Source organism: Phascolarctos cinereus, unplaced genomic scaffold (genome assembly GCF_003287225.1).
Source record: "Phascolarctos cinereus isolate Bilbo 61053 unplaced genomic scaffold, phaCin_HiC Scaffold_2;HRSCAF=192, whole genome shotgun sequence".
NCBI classification, from domain to species: Eukaryota; Metazoa; Chordata; class Mammalia; order Diprotodontia; family Phascolarctidae; genus Phascolarctos; species Phascolarctos cinereus.
In genome coordinates this window covers 218,548,572-218,567,683 of record NW_027555625.1, presented here as the reverse complement: position 1 = coordinate 218,567,683, position 19,112 = coordinate 218,548,572, and the positions used below count along the sequence as shown (strand labels likewise).

General features: G+C 37.2%; 2 protein-coding genes across 2 annotated transcripts in view; one reads left to right on the top strand and one right to left on the bottom strand.

Moving 5' to 3' along the window:
• SPDYA (speedy/RINGO cell cycle regulator family member A) overlaps positions 1-3,756 on the top strand; it is a 30,977-nt gene extending 27,221 nt beyond the window's left edge. Inside the window, exon 8 of the mRNA XM_020983769.2 lies at positions 3,668-3,756. Within this exon, the coding sequence (XP_020839428.1) occupies positions 3,668-3,756 (89 nt within the window). The remainder of the gene's footprint in view (positions 1-3,667) is intronic.
• TRMT61B (tRNA methyltransferase 61B) lies at positions 28-18,452 on the bottom strand. The gene is made up of 7 exons (XM_020983771.2): positions 17,647-18,452; positions 12,122-12,233; positions 9,347-9,537; positions 5,850-5,941; positions 5,201-5,430; positions 4,218-4,295; positions 28-4,074 (listed from the first exon to the last, which is right to left on the bottom strand). The coding sequence occupies exons 1-7, from the start codon at positions 18,415-18,417 to the stop codon at positions 4,034-4,036; spliced, it is 1,515 nt and encodes a 504-aa protein (XP_020839430.1). The 5' UTR covers positions 18,418-18,452; the 3' UTR covers positions 28-4,033.
• Between the last annotated feature and the right edge of the window lie 660 nt (positions 18,453-19,112).

Below are 19,112 nucleotides of genomic sequence, written 5' to 3'. Positions count from 1 at the left end.
TATGATTTAAAGATATAAATCATTAAGTTCATTTAAAACTTTTATTTATTGAGCACCATTTTGCCCTTTGGAACACAAAATGGCATTTCCAAGGAGCATATAGTTGCAGACAAAGAAAAAAAAAACAAGATAAATATTAAAACATTCTGAGTAGATGATTGCTGAAAGAGGTAAGGGTTATTTTTTCTTTATTTTGGTGGCCAGAAGGCAACAAACTAGAAGTGTTAACCTTGTAGTTATTTATTAAAATTTATCAATCTTGGACTCAAACCCAAATCTTCCCAACTCATGGGGCTTTCCTTACTAATTACTGGAATTAACAAACTGAAACATAAAAAGCCAGAAGACCCGAATCTCCCCAAATCTTCAGGAATTATGCATAAAATTTATTGAATTGCCTTCATTTCCCTCCCATTACCATCCACAGTAGAAATTTTATGTTCTCTAAAAGTGGTATAATTATGACCTGACAGTGTGTTAGAAGAGGGAATAAAGTTGTAGTGATTTATTTGTTGGTGGAAAAGTGGCCCTGAATGAATTTGAAAGTAATCAAATGAAGAAGAAATTGAGTCAATTGTATTATCAATTTCATCCAAATTACTTTTATAAAATTGTAGTATATTTCTTTTACATATACCAACTTCTGTTTCTAGCCATTTGATGAAATATGGGGCAAAAGTTAGATTTCGTTAGCATTAACAGTTATAACAATATTTTGTATTTTATATTCTTTCTTCCAAGTATTTGTCCAACCTGAGAAGACAAAAGCAACTGATCTCTTAAAGACCCTTCCAATCTTGCAAATCTATTAAATTACAAAGACTCATGTTTGGAGTTTAATTTATCATTAGGATATCACTGAGACAACTGTTATTTTACCTTTAGAATTCAACTTCCTCACTTAAGAAGAGGACACTGAAGCCAGAGAGGTGAAGCTATTTGTCCATGGTTGCATACTAGTTACTAGTATGTCAAAATGAGAACTTAAGTCTTCTAATTTCCACTGACAGCACTCACTGTCTTACCATTAATATGGTTCTTTTAAAAGCCTTTGCATTTTTAATATAATTGTAGCTACCACCTAAAGCTTTTCTAAAATTTTATGCAACTCTTTTTGTTACTGAAAAGTCTTAATTGAAATATTCATTGCAGACTAGTTGGACTTTTTTGTTTCTGCCTTTAGCATTAGGCAGTTTGAAATCTGATGGAAATTGGGCTCAGTTTTAAGAATGGCATTTCTTTAAATTTCTTATATCATTTGTCCCCTTGAAGATTGTTTCTACTATTCATTTTATTAATTAGTTTCTTCTGAATTTATTTTAATCCTTTTCCAGTAGCTCATCTTGGTTCAAACAAGTATTAACAAAAACTCTACAATTCTAGAATGCAGCTAAGAATTCAGATGGAATAGGCAAAAAAAAAAAGGCTTCTTAGTAGTAAAACTGGAAGTCATAAAAACCTATGCACTAAAGCTCAGACATTTTGCTCCTTTAGAACTCATTTACCCTTATTCCAGAAATACTGCTATTTAGTCATCTTGTATCCTAGCCCACAGGACATAAAAACTAGCAAATTATGAAGGAGGGAGAGGTAAGGAAGAAATTTGCTACAGCTAACACACCTATCCTAACAGAAGCAAGTGACAGCTAGTGACAATGGGAAAAATAGGAAAAAATTGTACAAAGACAAAAAACTCAATGATGTATGGCAATTTGAAGGCATTTATAATAGGGGCAAATAATCCTTATTTATACCCTATGTGTCCTGAAGGTATCACTATTTTTAGTATAGTGATTAATAATAATAACAATTAAGTAAAATGTCTGATTTGGTAAGGAACTATTGTAAGAGGAAGGGAATAAAGTAGTTGGTGCCATTCCTAGCCAGGAAGAATTTCTTTTTTTAATGCTTGTAGATTAAAAGGGTAATAATAAGCCTTAGTTATCTGATAAATTCACTTATATAGAACTCCTTATTCCCTGTCAATGCATGAGATATATAACAAATCAAAGACTATATAAAATAGTCTAAATATCATAAATAATTAAAATAAATTTTGCTGCACATTAACAGTATAATTAATTATAATTGAGCCAGCTTAGTGTCAGGAGAAACAGGTTCAAATCCTGCCTTTTACATTTAACCAGCTATGAACACGGGGAAGTTACTTAACTTCTCTAAACTTAATTTCTTAAAATATTTTTCTATTTTATAAAGTTATTAATCAATTACTCCTAATAACAGCGAGACTAATATGAATATGATAAACTCAAAAATCATTGTGTAAAAGAGGTACAAACAAATCTAGTAATGTATTAAATGAAAATATGGTACTTTAGGTACATACAATAACTATGTGAAAATATATACAAATTTAGATAGTTTTAATAATTTTATATGCTTTCCTAAATGTATTTGTGTTGGAGGTGACGAGGGCATAGAACAAAACTTTGTTTTTTCTTAGAGTACTTCCTATGGGACCAAACGGCTATTGGCATATAGGACTGATACTGAAAATAAGAATGCTTTAGCTTTAGTTCACCATGATTTTCAAGAAGGGCACTTGGGTCTCAAAGGGGTACAAGATCAAAAACGGACAGTGAATAAGGCAATTAATGAAGAAAAGCTGGACAAGAAGAGGTAGAGATGGAAGTCCTAGACTTAGTATGTAGTATATTTTCATATACCCTGAAAAGCTTGAAAAAGGAGCCCCTCAAATTTTGTTGTTCAGTCATTTCAGTCATGTCCAACACTTCATGACTGCATTTGAGGTTTTCTTGGCAAAGATACTAGTGTGGTTTGCTATTCCCTTCTCCAGCTCATTTTACAGATGAGAAAACTGAGGCAAATGGGGTTAAGTGACTTGCCTAGGGTCACACATCCAGTATTTGTATGAGCAGATTTAATCTCTCCCAAATTATACCAAGATTTAGCCTGAGGACTTAATTAACATAGATAATAGCCTTCTTCTTTATGCAGAAAGTACTCCATGCAAAAAATAAGCAACTAAATACTACAAATAATATGAATTCTAAATCTAAAACTATTTTAAAAGATGTACAATTATCCTGTATCTCTCTTAGAGATCTCTGATTTCATTAGTATGTGTATATCCTCCATCTTTGCAGCCTAACAGTCTTTATCCTTTGCAATTTTCATCTATGTCCATTAGCAGAGGGTCCACCAACATACTGTAGAAATAGAGGCATAACAGCACTTTTTAAGCACACTGTAACCCTAACATATCTCCTTTTGCCTAAAGATAACCCCCAGCTTATTACTGTTTGTAAATACTGTTATCAGCCCAAACATTTATTTTATGTAATCCCTTTGAAAATCTCCCAAACTTAACAATGTGTAACAACCTGTACTTAGTAGGATTTCATTTTAACAAGGCCTCAATATAACTGACATTTTGGCAAGATGATTAAAACAACATTACGCCTTTAATGCTGTTTATTGAAAAGATTTTTGACTTAACCAAAATGTTTTTATTTTGGTGTGAATTAATAATTGTTTTGGATATTTTTATTAGCCTGAAAATAAATTACATTCACTGAAACCCAAAGATTTTGTTTTTTCCAGATATGCTTAGAGCCATCTGAATGTATACTTTTAAAAAACCTAACTTTCCATGTCTTAATACCTTTTTTTAAACTTTTAATAGCCACTGATAACGTATCAAAAAAGGGAAAGAAAACTAGTTGCATGAAGCAAGATAAATCTATGGAGTGGTTTACAGGAAATGAAGAATGAAATGGCTCAACTCAACCAACGTGGAATCATTAAATACAAAATGTCTGAATATAATTTCAAGATAAGTGTTGAAATGAGGTAACATATGATTTGTTTTTTAACAGTTGCCTGTTCATTTAGCTATATTTTAAAATTCGTATGTAATAAAGATTTGTAAATCAAAGTAATAACAAAGATAAAACAACAAATCTATAAAAGTAATCATTTACAATATTAAGTTTTTCTTGGTACTCTGCAATCTTGAAATTAGTTGTAGTCAGTTACCTGGATTACTCGGTTAATGTTCTGGGTTGAACTTCCTCAATTTGACAAGAAAAGCTAAAAGAAACAAGCAGTGTCATTAAAATGACATGGAATTCACTTTACATGGATAACTGAGTTTAAAATGTTAAATTATAAATGTAGTTAAAAATATTCTACATTTTAACTAGCATAAAAATTATTTGTGGAGTATTACTTACCTGTATGATTAGATTGCCAATTAAAGGGTCTAGCAATGTAGGGAATTGAGCTATATGGAAAACCAGAAAGTGATTCACCTGGATTCAAACAAACAAATATATACATATTATTATTATATTATAAACTACATAAAAATCTTTAAAACTTGATTTAAGAACTATTAACATAACTTAACATTGCTTCTCCTTTGTTGTGCTTCCCCCCCCCCATCTTTGGCTAATACAATATTTTCCCTGAGTAAGTTAACTTCTTATATTTAACTTTCATCTCTGGGTCTCTGTTGTCTTAAAAAATAAACTGATCACAGCATCACCTTGTCTATGTTTGTAAGGTGTTTATACAATCAGTGGTCAAGGTTTAGAAACTAATTTATGGGATTAAGAGTTAAGCAACACATACATACCACAGGTTTTTCTGAATTTACTTCTTTCAAACTTCTCAAAGTGACAGCTCTCTATATTAGGTGATCACTTTAGAAATTATAAAATATTTGCTTCTGCACAACTTCCATTCTCTGTTTATTCATGTTTGTTAAGGCCTTTGTGCCTCCAGACGTTTTCTTTATAAGACACATTAAAAAAAAACTACTTGCATATAAAGTCCTAATATTTAAATGTGAATACTTTTCATCAAAACTACTGATATTGGGAGGTTTTTTAAAAAATAGGTATTAATATATGCAGCATCTTCTACAAACCTTATAGAGATCATTTAAAAATATTGTATACACTAAGAAACTCAACACCTCCAAAGAGCAGCAAAGGTCACTGAGAGGCAGGAAAAGTTAGGAGCCACTCTCTAGAAAATAAGAGCTTCATGTATTCAGGAGATTCTAAATTAACTTCACATGAATAAGTACCATATTTCAGTACCTAAAAGTAGTTAAGTATTAAATGTCTGAAATGATATTCATTGAATACTCAGAAACCCAGAGTCCATTTACTACTGCAAAATATTTTCATACCACAACAGTCATGCTTACCATAATCATTCTCTTGTACATTCTCATTTTCTTTAGTTTCAAAATCCCTTTGAGAATGCAACTTTAAATCCATACTGGTTTTAGGCTCTACTCTTTGGGCTAAAGTGCCATCTTTTCTTTTTGCTGGGCATACTAACCAGTCTCTGAGAAGAACTTCTCTTATTTGTTCACATGAGAGTGAAAGTTTGCAGATACGTATTCCTTCTAAAAGTTCGATTACCTGTGTGATACTTTCAGAGAAAAGTGTATATTGAAATCTTAATAAGACCACTACATATTTAAACAACACATTTGTTATACCAGTAACTGTAACCAAAATATAGCACTGAGTCAAACTTAAAAACAATTTGGAAAAAAAGCTACTGTATTCTGCAAGAACCTTGAGAGCAAGCAAGAACCTCATTTAGATCCTGGTATTAGCATGACATCTACATTAAAGCTTTCCATGTTAATGGAAGAGAGACCTGACATATATGAAAGTGCATATAAGAGATGTGGTTTAACTAGCAATTATAACAATCTTCAGATAAGTATGGTACTTTATGATAGGGTTTTACTGTATGATGTTTTGTTTCCACAAACTAAACATTATTCCAATCTGATGTTTCAGTGAAATTAAAATGTACTTAATATTACGATATATACTCACTTTGCTAGATATACTGCACATATACCACCTTGCTTAAGATTTGGATATACAATAGGCAAAGCAATTTGAGGATTTAGCATGTCCAGAGCCACCTGTAAAGGAAAGAAAAGATGTACTGAATTTTATTAAGTAAAGGCACAAATCTGGAGGTCGGGGATGTTAGAGAAATAGAGAAGAGGTAGTTTACTTTTGGAAAGCTATTTCATACATTTAAGAATGTTTTTTATTAGAATGTAGTATTGACAACTGTCGTATGATTGTTATTGATATACCTGTGTGGTGATCTATAATTGTCAGCACTTCTAGATTTTGAATATAAAAACAGAATGACATGTCTTAGATGTGGTAATTTTGCATTTTTCTTTGGATTTCTTCTTAAAAATTTACACATTTCATCTAAACTTTTAACAATAAAAATTAACATTATTCAAAGTCTGTTTTAATTTATCATACAGAAGAAAAATCACAAGTCTGGGGTGGGGGATAATAGCCCCTGTGAATTTATTATTTAAAGGTTTTATTAATATGCTTGTTTTTAAAATCACAGTCAAGTCCTCATTTCCTGACATGCTTCATCACCATTAATGACCACCATCATTGAACCTTTCCTGGTAAACAAAGAAAAACAGTTAAGTAAACTATTAAGTAAACGAATCTACCATGTATGCAACATTTGACATCTTTAGCTTGTTCTTTACTTTTAAAGAGAGGGGGGAAGTGGCACCTGTAAGTTTGTAGAAAGTATCCCTAAGGAAGAAAATTTGTAATTGATTTCTTTTGTGTTCCTCACAGTGCCCAATATTGTTCTAGTCACAAAGATGGTACTGAACAAATTCTTAGAGGAATGATTTCGAATATAAAATTCACTACAAATACAAATAGTCAATGTCCAAAACAAAAAGTTTGTTGATGACTCCTAACAATTTGAAGCTACTTATATATTAAATGTTTATTGAGTGATACTTTTATACTAAGGTGATTTGTTTTTAGAAAAAAACACAATCTCCATTATATTTTTGATGATATGATAGTAATCAAATAAGCAAAATAATGAATTGAAAACAGCCAACCTGGTCTAATGGTAGCGTGGTTGGCTAATCATTGATGAGCATTAACTGATTCATAGACTTTAGCTGAAAGCAAGGACATAGTTCAGTGAAAAGAATGCTGGATTTGGAGTCAGAAGACCTTCAAAACCTAGCTCTTCTACTTAGGACCTACAGCTCTGAGAAAATCACTTTATCTTTCTGAAGGCTCAGTTTCCTCATGTACAAAATGAAGGGGTTGGAGTAGATGACTTCTGAAGTCTATCCAAATCAATCTATGTTTCTGATAAGAACTGAATTTGAGTAATAGAAAATTGTTAACAAATTAATGAGTGATGCATGCTGTTTTCTCTACAATTTTTGCTGTATTTTGATTTATTTTTGTTAAACATTTCCCAATTACATTTTTTTTTGGTTTTGTTTTGTTTTGGTTAGGCAATGGGGTTAAATGACTTGCCCAGGGTCACACAGCTAGTGTTATGTGTCTGAGGCTGGATTTGAACTCAGGTCCTGCTGACTCCAGGGCCAGTGCTATATTCACTGCACCACCTAGCTGCCCCTTCTCTACAATTTTTAAAAACTGAATTGTAAACTTGGTCATTATATCAAAATGAACTGGGTTCAAGACCTGCCACAATACTAAACTTTGTGAGTCTGGGCAAGTCACTCTGCATTCCTGAATCTGTTTCCTTATCTATAAAATTGAGATAATTTTTGGTATTATATCACACAGTTGTGAAAAAAGTGCTTTGTAAAACAAAGTATTCTATAAATTATTAGCTCAAGTTTTGTCTGTAAACATAGAGTTGTTCATACACATGTGTATGAACACTGATTTATCTAGCATTCTATTAAATGAAAACCTCCATGAATTAGCATCTCCATACTTTACCAGCATAATTAAGCAAAGATGTTCATTATGATGGCTCCAAGGTACTCAAAGATCCTGAAATATTTTTTGTATCAGTTTTTTAAAACTAGAAGAAAAATCAGAAACCATTAAGGCCAATGCATATCCAAAAGGAATCCTTATGGAGCAGCTAAGTGGCACAGTGGATAGAGCAACAGCCCTGGATTCAGGAGGACCTGAGTTCAAATCCAGCCTCAGATACATAACACTTACTAGCTGTGTGACTCTGGGCAAGTCACTTAACCCCCATTGCCCAACAACAACAACAACAAAAAAAAAAAACCACAAAAGGAATCCTTACTATAATATGCCCCACAAGCACTCATCTAATCTTTGCCTGAAGACCTCCAATGAGGGCAGTCAACACTTCCCAAAGCAGCCAGTGTACTTCTGGGCAGCCCTATGTATAAGAAAGTTTTTCCTATTATTAAGCCTAAATTTATCTCTTTGCAACTTCTACCCATTGCTCCTGCTAGTGCTTTTTATGACAAATTTGAACAAGCCAAATAGAAAATTAATATGGTAGTCCATCAGATACTTAAAGACAGCTATCATGTTCCTCTGAGACTTCTCCAGACTATGCTCAGGTCCCTCAAACAATCTCCATGTGAAATAATCTCACAGTCCTTCACCATTTCTGTTGCTCTTTTCTGGACTCTCCAGCTTATCAATGTCTTTCTTTTTTTCAGGCAATTGGGGTTATGTGACCTGCCCAGGGTCATACAGCTTAGCAAGTGTCTGAAGCCAGATTTGAACTGGTGTTCTATCCCAATGTCTCTCTTAAACTGTGGTACCCAGAACACAGTATTTCAGATTTGGTTTGACCAGGGTAGAATACAGTAGGATTACCACTTCCTTGTTACTGGAAGCTATGCCTTGATTAATGCAGCCCAGTATCTCATTAACTTATCTAGTTGTCACATCACAATGCTGACTCGTACAGAGTCCACTTAAAACTTTTATTGAAGGCTTATTAAATTATGTCCAGTATACTGTCAATATTAAAAAGATATTCTAGTCTTTGATAACTTGACAAGTGCAATATGAAAACTTAATCAACCAGAATATTCAATAAACTAGAAAATATTCGCCAGTCATTCTGCATAAAGAGTTCCTACCTAGTTAAAATGTGTCAACAGAAGAAACAAGGTATGTTAAGTATGGGAAAAAATCCAGTTCAACAGTTAGTTGTTAAGCACCTACTCTACAATGTGCTACCTAAGTGTTGGGGAAACAAAGCCAAAAATGAAATAGTCATTGTCCTCAAGGAAAAGAGAAATTTCAAAATCCAAGTTAGAAGGCTTATGGTCTGGTAGGAAGTAATTTAAATGATATAAGGTTCCTTTTGGATATCATGTCTACATGCCAGGAAAATATCCTACTATCATAAGTGAAAAAAAAATTGAGTTGATACAACAGGACCTTATATCATTTAAAGAGGGACCATGAAGTAAATACACCCCTCTTAATGGTCCAATCCAACCTTGAATACATGTAGTCTGAGTGCCTAATGTTCTACAATATACTTTTAGAAGATTTACCCCATCAAATGTTATGGATTCTATGTCTTCAGCAGCTTTTAAAATATCCTTATGAATGAAATCCACGTTATCTGGCCATTCTTCTACATGACTAATCTTCCATGCGTCACGCCAGCACTTGTAGTTCTTCTTAGCCTGGTTGTGGTGGTCTTTTCTAATTTCAAAACTTTTAACTTGTCCCTGTAATCCAACTAAAATAATTGAGGGAATAACATTGAACAATAGTGTTAATATTTCATAATTTTGTAATGGTGTTAGTTTTTTAAAAACAAAAAGAAAGAAGCCTCCCACCTTCTATAGGAAGTTTTTCCCCAATGCCTCTTCTTAATGCTAGCACCTTCCCTCTTTTGATTATTTCCAATTTATCCTGTATATAGCTCGTTTGTACATAGTTGTTTGCATGTTGTCTCCCCAATTAGACTGTGAGCTCCTTAGGAGCAGGGACTATTTTTTTTTTAACATTTCTTTGTATCCCCAGCACTTAGCACAGTGCCTGGCATATAGTAGGCGATGAATAAACATTTAATAACTGACATGGCTGCCTCCAGGTCTGAGCTTTGCAGGCTCATAACCCCAGTTGTGGGTCTCAACGACACACCTCTGGTTAGATTTCTACTTTCCAGTTCTGGAATCATAATCAAATTGATACTGCCATTATTATTGGAAAGGTTATTTTAATCTACTTACCAATGGCTCCACTCTTCATCCCAGTAACTTTCCAAAACAAAATACCACTCCCCTAAATGTGTTATTTCACCCATAAGAATACAAGTTCCTTGAAAGCAAGGACTTATTCTTTTTGTATTTCTATCTCCAGAGCTTACCACATAGTAAATGCTTAATAATGAGTAATGCTTATTCATTTAACTTGACAAAAAGACTGAATCAAACAAGAGATCTGAAGGGCTTAATCATGACTTAGTGTATAGAACAGGATATCAAAGGAAAGCAGCAGCTAATCAAGAGGCAAAAAGCTAAGTTTAGTCTCATAGCTATTAAACCCGCTGTTGTTCAGTCATGTCTAAATCTTCATTACCTTATTTGGGATTTTCTCGGCAAAGCTATTGGAGTGCTTTGCCATTTCCTTCACCATCTTAATGTAGGCAGGGGTTAAGTGGCTTGCCCGGGGTCACACAGCTAGTACTTTTGTGCTTTCTGAACTCCAGACCCAGTGCTCCATCCACTATGTCACCTAACTGCCCCATACCGTATATGAAATCTGACCATAAGAATTATCATGCACCATTTTGAGCCATGTTATAGCTCAATGAGGGAGGAGGAAATACAAATCATTTAAAACAAACCTGACAAATGTATATTTGAGTAAGAATGTCATCACATCTTGAGTCCATTAGTTACCAAACTGAATCAGCTTAATTTACTTAGAACTACAACCAATCATCAAATATAGCTAACCAAATTTCAGGCTGGTTAAAAATCCATACTTCTGTGGTAAAACTATTTATAGACTGAGCATTTTTTATTGTACTATATCTATGATTTTATTGGCATAGGGAACTTCCACTGAGGAAACTCCATCTACAAATGCAGATCTACATCTTCTACAGAATTTTTAGTCTTAGAAAAGCTGCCTGGGGCACTGAGAGATCAATTTATTTATTCAGAGTCACTTATGTTAGAAGCAGTGCTTGGACCCAGATCTTCTGGACTCTGAGGTCAGCTCTGCATCCCCCATTCCATGCTGCCATTCTTGTGACTACGTTACTTTTATAATTTCAATGCAAAAGAATAATACACTATTGTTTAGAATGTCTTAACTAGGAAATACACAAAAAACATTTGAAATGGCTTGCACTATGCCACCTGGTGGTACAGAGAAAGACTTGGATTTGGACTTAAAAGGATTTGATTGAATTCAATCACAGCTTTACCACAAACTACTATGTGACCTTAGGCAGGTAACTTAAATTTCTCTAGGCCTTAGTTTCCTCATCTTTAAAATAACGGGGTAAAATGATGATGTCTAAGGCCCCTTTCAGCTTTAAATGTAATTATCCTATGAATGGTGGATAGAAGTTTCGATATAGAAGACAAATGGTTGAGGCACAAGAAAGGGTAGAAAGAAGAAGAACTGTTAGAGAAGTAATAGAAAATTGGATGAAGGTTTAACAGAGAAGATGTAAAGAATGGCTCCCATCTGATTCAGATAAATTTGTTTATATGTCTGTCACATTAATAAATATATAAGAAATCATTAAGTGCTTGCTAACCAGTGCAAGCACTGTGCTAAGACCTAGGGACACAAATACATAAGACTGCCCCTGTCTCCAAGGGAATAGGGGACAGGGGAGAAGTGGGCTTTTGCCATGGAAAGTTATAGGGATAGTAAGTGAGGCTACAGGGGGAAAGATTGACACACTCTATCCAGTAACATGACAATTGATTGGATCTTGGTTCAGGGTTCCAGAATTGGAAGAGATGGGGGAAGAATACAAGTGCCACTGTTTGTAAGGAGGCTGTGGAAGGTGGGGTAAAGCAAAGAACTGCTAGATTTTTCCTGAGATAGTATTCTTAGAGATACATAATAGAATTCATCTTTCTCCCGAAACCCTCCTCTTTCTCCAACTTTATTACTGTCAAGGATACCACGATGCAGTCACCCAAGCTCAAAATCTCATCATCCTCAACACCTCACTCCCACACGTTGCATATCCAATCTGTTGTCGTGGCCATATGTTTATCACTGTTATAAGTTCTTGCCATATTATACAAAATAAAATTCTTTCCTCTGTTGTCTAAATTCAGTATAATCACAATTTCTTACCTGCTTGTGATAAAACAAACTCATTCCGCCAGAACCTGAGCCAACATCCAAAATGATATCACCTTGTTTGACATTCATCATCATCAACATCATATTCATATCCTATCAAAAAAATTAATAATTTAGAGTTATCTATATAATCAAGTACTTGAACACTATACTAGGCATAAAGGATAAGGAGAAAACAAAGGAAATATGTTCACAAGGAGCTTATATTACTCATAATATAATTTAAAATCTTCCATTAAAGGAAACCAGAAACCTCTTAATAACCAAATCTAATGGTCTTTTCTTCTTAGTGTTAATCCTCAGCCTCTGCAGCATATGACCTTATCAAGCATCTCTCCCTTGTCTTACAAAGCACCATACAAATCTTGGTCCTCCTGCAACTTCTAACTCTTCCTTTTTGTCTTTCTGAATGACTTTTCTTCTTCCCTACAATCTTTAAGGATTCTCTCCAAAGTTCTGTCCTAGGCTATCTCCCTTCTCTACATATTTCCCCTGTAGATCTGAAACACTTCCAAAAGCTTCAGCTATCCCCTGTGAATTTCCAGTTTTACATCCTAGCCTCAGCATCTCTCTTAAACTGCAATCTTTTCTTTCCAGGTATCTGACAGATGTTTCCACCTGAATGTCCAACTAGCAGTACCTCAAACTGAACATGTCCATAATCTACCTCCATATATTACTCTCCAAACTGGTTCTTCATCCTTTCCTATTTGTTATTGACCCCACCAATTTCCTAGTAACCTAAATTCAAAAGCTCAGTTATCTTTTACTCTTCTCTCTTCCAATCATTCAAGATCTGTCACTTGTCTTCATACCAATTCTTACCTCTCCTTTCCATTCCTACTCTTATCACCTTAAATCATTTCCTCATCTTTTGAGCCTGCACTGCTACAATAGTCCCCTAATTTGTTTTCTACCTTCAAACTTTCCCTCTGATCCATCCTCCAGTGCAACTATTAGTCCTTTGTTATCTTCTTAAAGCACACCTCTGATCAAGTTACTCTAATCCACTTAATGACTAAAATCCAAACTTCTTAGTCTAGCATTCAATTTCTTCGATTACCCTTCCAGATGATGGTGCTATTGATAAGAGAAGAAGGAAAATGAGCTATATGTTTTCATCCACTGTATTCCAAGTAGTGTTGGACTTGGTCATTCTGTTTGCTATGGGTGGAATGTCTTCCACTCCTAATTCTAACTATCAAAATTCTACCTATCCTTGTAAAGCCCAGCTCAAATAAAATGACTTCCAGGATATCTTCATTCACAACTGGTCTACATTTTATCTCTCTAATGACTCTTGCTAGACTTTTATTATAGTCATTTGTGTATCTGTCTTATTTCCCATACTCTAGATTATATGCTGCCCAAGGAGAGAGACTGTATACTTACACACTGTAGGGACTAAATAAAACCAGGTGAATTTGAATAAAAATAGAAACCAAATGGTTTAATATAAACCACATCCTAGGTTCAATCCCTCCTCAGAACTCCTTTATTGTCTGCTTCTTACTTTCTTACTTACAAAGAAACAGCTGCTTATCAGTAAACTTTTATTAATCACCTACTATGTGCACAGTGCTAAGTACTGGGAATACAAAGAAAGGCAAAAGACAGTCCCTGCTCTCAAGGAGGTCACAGTCTAATGGGGGAGACAATATGCAAACAACTATGTACAAACAAGATCTATACATGATAAATTGGAAACAGAGAAAACACTAGTAGTGGTTACAGTACTAGACTTGGAGTCAGGAAAATCTAAGTTCAAATACCCCATGATATATATTAGATATGTGACCCTCAGCAAATAATTTAACCCTTATGTTCCTCAAGTAACAGTCTAGGACTTAACTATTTTAGTGGAATGACCTCTTGGCAATGGTGAAATCAAAGATTCTAAGAGAACAATTGGCCATAACTTATTTCACATTTTTTCCAAAATTAAGGCCATTAATAAACTAGTGTTGGCTTTTCACAACTATATCATGAAACCACTTTAAATCTATTTTTAGAAACTGAACCTCCCCTCTAATGCCAAGTTTCTTGAAAGCTACTTATACTTTTGACTCTGTCCCTCCTCAGAAGTATTTACTTCTGATTACCCCCTTTCCCAATCTGCCCTCCTCTCTATCACCCCCCTGCTGTCTTGTCCCCTTCTCCCCCTATTTTCCTGTAGGATAAGACCTCTTTTGCCATTTGGGTTAGGCTGTTTTTTAAGCTGTTATTTTCTTCAGTATTTTTTTGGGTCTCCTTTAGCAAGCTGTTGACTTGTTTTTTCATGATTTTCTTGCATCACTCTCATTTCTCTTCCCAGTTTTTCCTCTACTTCCCTTACTTGCTTCTCAAAATCCTTTTTGAGCTCTTCCAAGGCCTGGGATTGATTCATATTTTTCTTGGAGGCTTTGGATGTAGGAGCTTTGACTTTGTTGTCTTCTTCTGGTTGTATATTTTGATCGTCTTTGCCACAAAAAGTAAGATAATACAGTCTGACTCTTTTTGCGCTGCTTGCTCATGATCCTGGCCAATTACTTGAGTTTTAAATTCTTTGTTAAGGTAAGCGTCTGCTTCCAATGTGGAGAATGTACTGTCCCAAGCTTCGGGGGTTTGTGCAGCTGTTTTCAGAGATACTTGTAGGGACCTGTAAATTTTCGGTTCTTCCAAGGTGGTATGATAAGGGGCGAGGTGTTTACTCCTTTCCTAGCCTGTGACCACAAGTACTCCATTCTGTCCTGTGACTGTGAGGAAGGTTTCCTCTCCACAGCCACTACAAGCTGTACCATGCCAGCGTTCCTTCTCACTCCAGGACCGCCGCCCAGAACTGTGACCTAGATCCAAACAGGGGGCAAAGCAAGAGATTCCTGCCTCAGCACTGGCAAAGAGATCCCTGAAATCCCTCTCTGATCAGCTACTGGATTCCCCCTCAGTCTGTGGGCCAGAAGCTCGGGAAGCAGCTGCCCCCTCACCCCAGGGCCATGCTCTTGGGGAATGGAGCTGAAACCCTGCCTTTTTCTCTCACCACCGACAGAAACAGACTTTTCCCACTGACCTTCTAAGTTGTGTTTGGCTTTTGTGGATTGAGGAGTCTGGAAACCTCCATAGCTGCCCACGGTTCAGTCCTCTGAGGCCTGCTCCAGGTTTGCTGTGGCCTGCGCGTCCACGCCACGCTGCGCTCCCAGCCCAGCGCGATACACCTTTCTGATCAATTATCCAGGTTGTCTTGGGCTGGAAATTTGTTTCACTCTGTCTTTTTGTGGGTTCTGCTGCTTCAGAATTTGTTTAGAGCCATTTTTTATGAGTATTTGGAGAGGTTTGGGGGAGAGCTCAAGCAAGTCACTGCTTTCACTCTGCCATCTTGGCTACACCCAAGAATAGGTATTTCTTAAGGTTCTATCCTTTACATTACACACACACACACACATACACACACACACACACACACACACAGACACACACACTCACACTCACGCACGCAGCAGTCTCCACGTGGAAATCCCACAAGTATCTCAAAGTCAATTATGCCCAGGATTTTATTTTTCCCCAAATCCTGCTCATTTCGATTTTACTGTTTTCACTGACATCATTCATTCTATCTCCCACACTGAAAACCTTGCTAATGACTCTTTTCCCTTTTTTTTGCTTTTCATATCCAACTAATTATCAAGTCCTGTTACAACAAAAATATCTGTCACAACTGGGGCAGCTAGGTGGTGCAGTGGATAGAATGCAGGCTTGGAGTCAGGAAGACCAGAGTTCAAATGTAGCCTCAAACACTTGCTACATGACCCTGGGCAAGTCACTTAACAAACCATTTGCTTCAGTTTCCTCAGCTATAAAGTGGAGATAATACTAGCACCTACCTCCCAGGGTTGTAGTGAAGATCAGATGAGATAACTGCAAAGCTTTTAGCAAAGTACCTGGCTATCTAAATGCTAGTTATCATTATTATGTTGCATGAATATCTCTCTCATCTTATAATTCAGGCCTTCATTACCAGTTGCAGGAATTATCCAGTAGGCTCCTAACAGGCATTCTTACCTAGCCTCTCTTCCCCTTTAAATAGCTCTTCATACAGCTCACAAACTAATCTTCCTTATGCATATATCTAATCCTGTCACTGCTCACATTTTCCTTATCCCTCCAAATAAAGTCCAAACTCCTCTGAATGGCATTCAAGCACCTTCAAAACCTGACACCATACTACATCTTCCAGCTTTATCTCCCAATAGTCTTTCCCATATACTTTACACTAAGTCAAACTGGACTTCTCTCATCCCAGCACACTATTCTGTGCCTCCATTACCCAACACTTCCTTATTTCTGATTTTTTTCCCTCTCTACTCTTTGATCATATTTCTACTTAGGCTTTAAAGTCCAGATGGAATGATATGTCCTGCCAAATCAGCAATGACCTTTTGCTCACTCAGACTTCAGTATGTCATCTTGCACATCTATAGACAATATGCATTTTGTACTTTATCTTTATGTGTCATATTCATACAGGCTGAGGGCAGGGATTAGGTTATATTTAAACTGATTAACCCTGCTGAGTGTTCTGCACGTGGTAGATGCTGAAAACATTTTTTTTAATTTTTGCGAGGCAACTGGGGTTAAGTGACTTGCCCAGGGTCACACAGCTAGTAAGTGTTTGCTCTGAGGTCAAATTTGAACTCTGGTCCTCCTGACTTCAGGGCCGGCCCTATGAAGACATTTTTTTTCAACTGGATGTTTTGTTCTGGTAGGGAAATATTTTTTTTAATTGGTTATGAGCCAATATGTGTTCCCAGTACCACCTATACTATTTGCCTGGGACAGAGTGTTGAAATTACACTGACTATATCAGTAATAGCTAACCTAACAGTATGAATTTTCCAAGTATTAAATTTGACATACAATGTCTAACCTCATCACCTAATTCGCACTAGGACTTCTGCTCAAAATAGAAGAGTGGATGTGAACAGTTAGCCTTGGGGAAAAAAATGGATTACAAATTCATGAACTGGTTAACTGTTCTTCCATATGGAGAACATTAGTTAGAATGAGAACATAGTATTTGTTTAACAAGCCTTTATTAAGTACCTACATACTAGGCACTGTGCTAGGTGCTGGAGATAAAAGGACAAAAGGACAAAAATGAAAGTCTCTGTCCACAAGGAGCTTACATTCTATTACACACACACACACACACACACACACACACACTTCCACACTTCAAAGAACTGTGAGTGGATACTCCCTAGCAATGAAGATCTCCTCCACACCTTGTTATCTTCCTGAGTACTGTAGCAGATAAAATAAAATTAAGCCTCTAGTAAGCAGATCCTGCCCCAAAAAAGTAATCGGAGCTCCCAAAATTATCATTTTTAAAGGTCACAAATACATTTTAAATACAACTGAGAATACAGGAGTAAATATTTTCACCAGGGCTGAAATTGTAAAGTTCAGATACATTAGACCACCATATGTGTGCCGTTCAGAAATTGGTGGCTACCTAAATAATGGGCATTACCTTTGGATATGATATGGTCGGCCCTCTTTTCATCAATAAAACAAACTCCTCCAATACTGGTCTTCTCAGCATAAAGTGGTGACCAATGGAACTCTTAAGTAACTGGCCAGGTAACTTCCCAATCATTTTTTGGTACGGAATTGCTCCCCAGTTACTGCTTAATTGTCCTGCAGCCTCCAACTTAAACAATCTTTTAAATGTATTTTCGCCTTTTTGGGATTCGGCGTAAAGAAGGTCCCCGGGCTGAAAGGGGAGTTCCTTCGGACTGGACCTGAGCGAGTGAGCAGGCACCTCTTTAGCCTGCGAGGGCTGGGCTTCACAGCACAGTGCTGGAGTCCGTAGTGGGGGCGGGGAGGCGCTTGCATCGCCGCACTCTTCACGGCCAGTGACCACGTACTCGATCTCGGGAGGCAGCATCTTCTCTGGAAACATTCGCGTAGGCTTCTCCACAGAAGATAAAGATCGGGCGGTCTGGGCGCCCAAGGAAAGCTGCGACCAGGATGCGTCGTCACTTTGCTGGGGAACAGAAGCATCGAGGGGCTCCTCATCTTTCCCCCAAATCGCGCTCCCCCCACCCAAATCCCCAGAGCCTCTGGGAAAGGAGGCGCAGGACCGCGGTCCAGTCCCTCCTAAAAGGCAGTCAGGGCTTCGCCTCAGTCTAACCGGCAGGCTGTTTGGCGGCCTCCCGTGCTGACAGTGGCCAAGTCCGAACCCACTCCTCTGCAGCAAGCGGAACACCAAGGAGCGGCTGTGCCCAGCAGGCAGAAGCATGGTTTCGGCCGCAGCCCTAGAGGTCTCAGATTAGTGACGTCATGTGGGCGGGATTAGAGCCTTCCGAATCCGGGGACTAGCCAGGCTCCAAGAGAGCTGCTACGGTCCCGTACGAGTGACGTAATGCGGGCGAGGGAAGCCTTCCGGGTCACTGCCGGCCTGTCAAGAGATCGCTCAGTCTAGTAATTAATCACAAAAATTCGTGAAGCGCCTACTATGTGCCAGGCACTGTACCAAGCACTGAGGATACAAAGAAAGGCAAAAACACCGTCCCAGCCCTCAAAGAGCTCAAGGGAAGACGACTGGCAGCGCGCCGGGTCCGAGGCTTCCTAGGGAGTAGGGGTTGGGGCGAGGGGAGCCGCGCTGGTCGCTGGGACAGGCCTGGGTCCGATGGGGGTCCAGTCTGTCCCGAAGGACGAGGTCAGCTCTTCCAAGGCAGGAACCCGTTCTTTTTTGTGTCTGTGTGCGTAGTCCCTGGCAGAGTAAATCACACCAGGGCTGGGACCCACGGCTGGACCCTTGGACCGGATGAACCTCAGAGGGGCCATTCGAGGCGTCCCGAGCCCCCAGGGGCTTCAAGGGAATGTGTGCTCCTCAAAGGCGGGGTCAGTTTTCTTCTATTAAGCCAGACATTAGATTTTTAAAAATAATGCTACTCTTCTCAATAATTTTTTTTATTTTGTGGTATTTAGTTT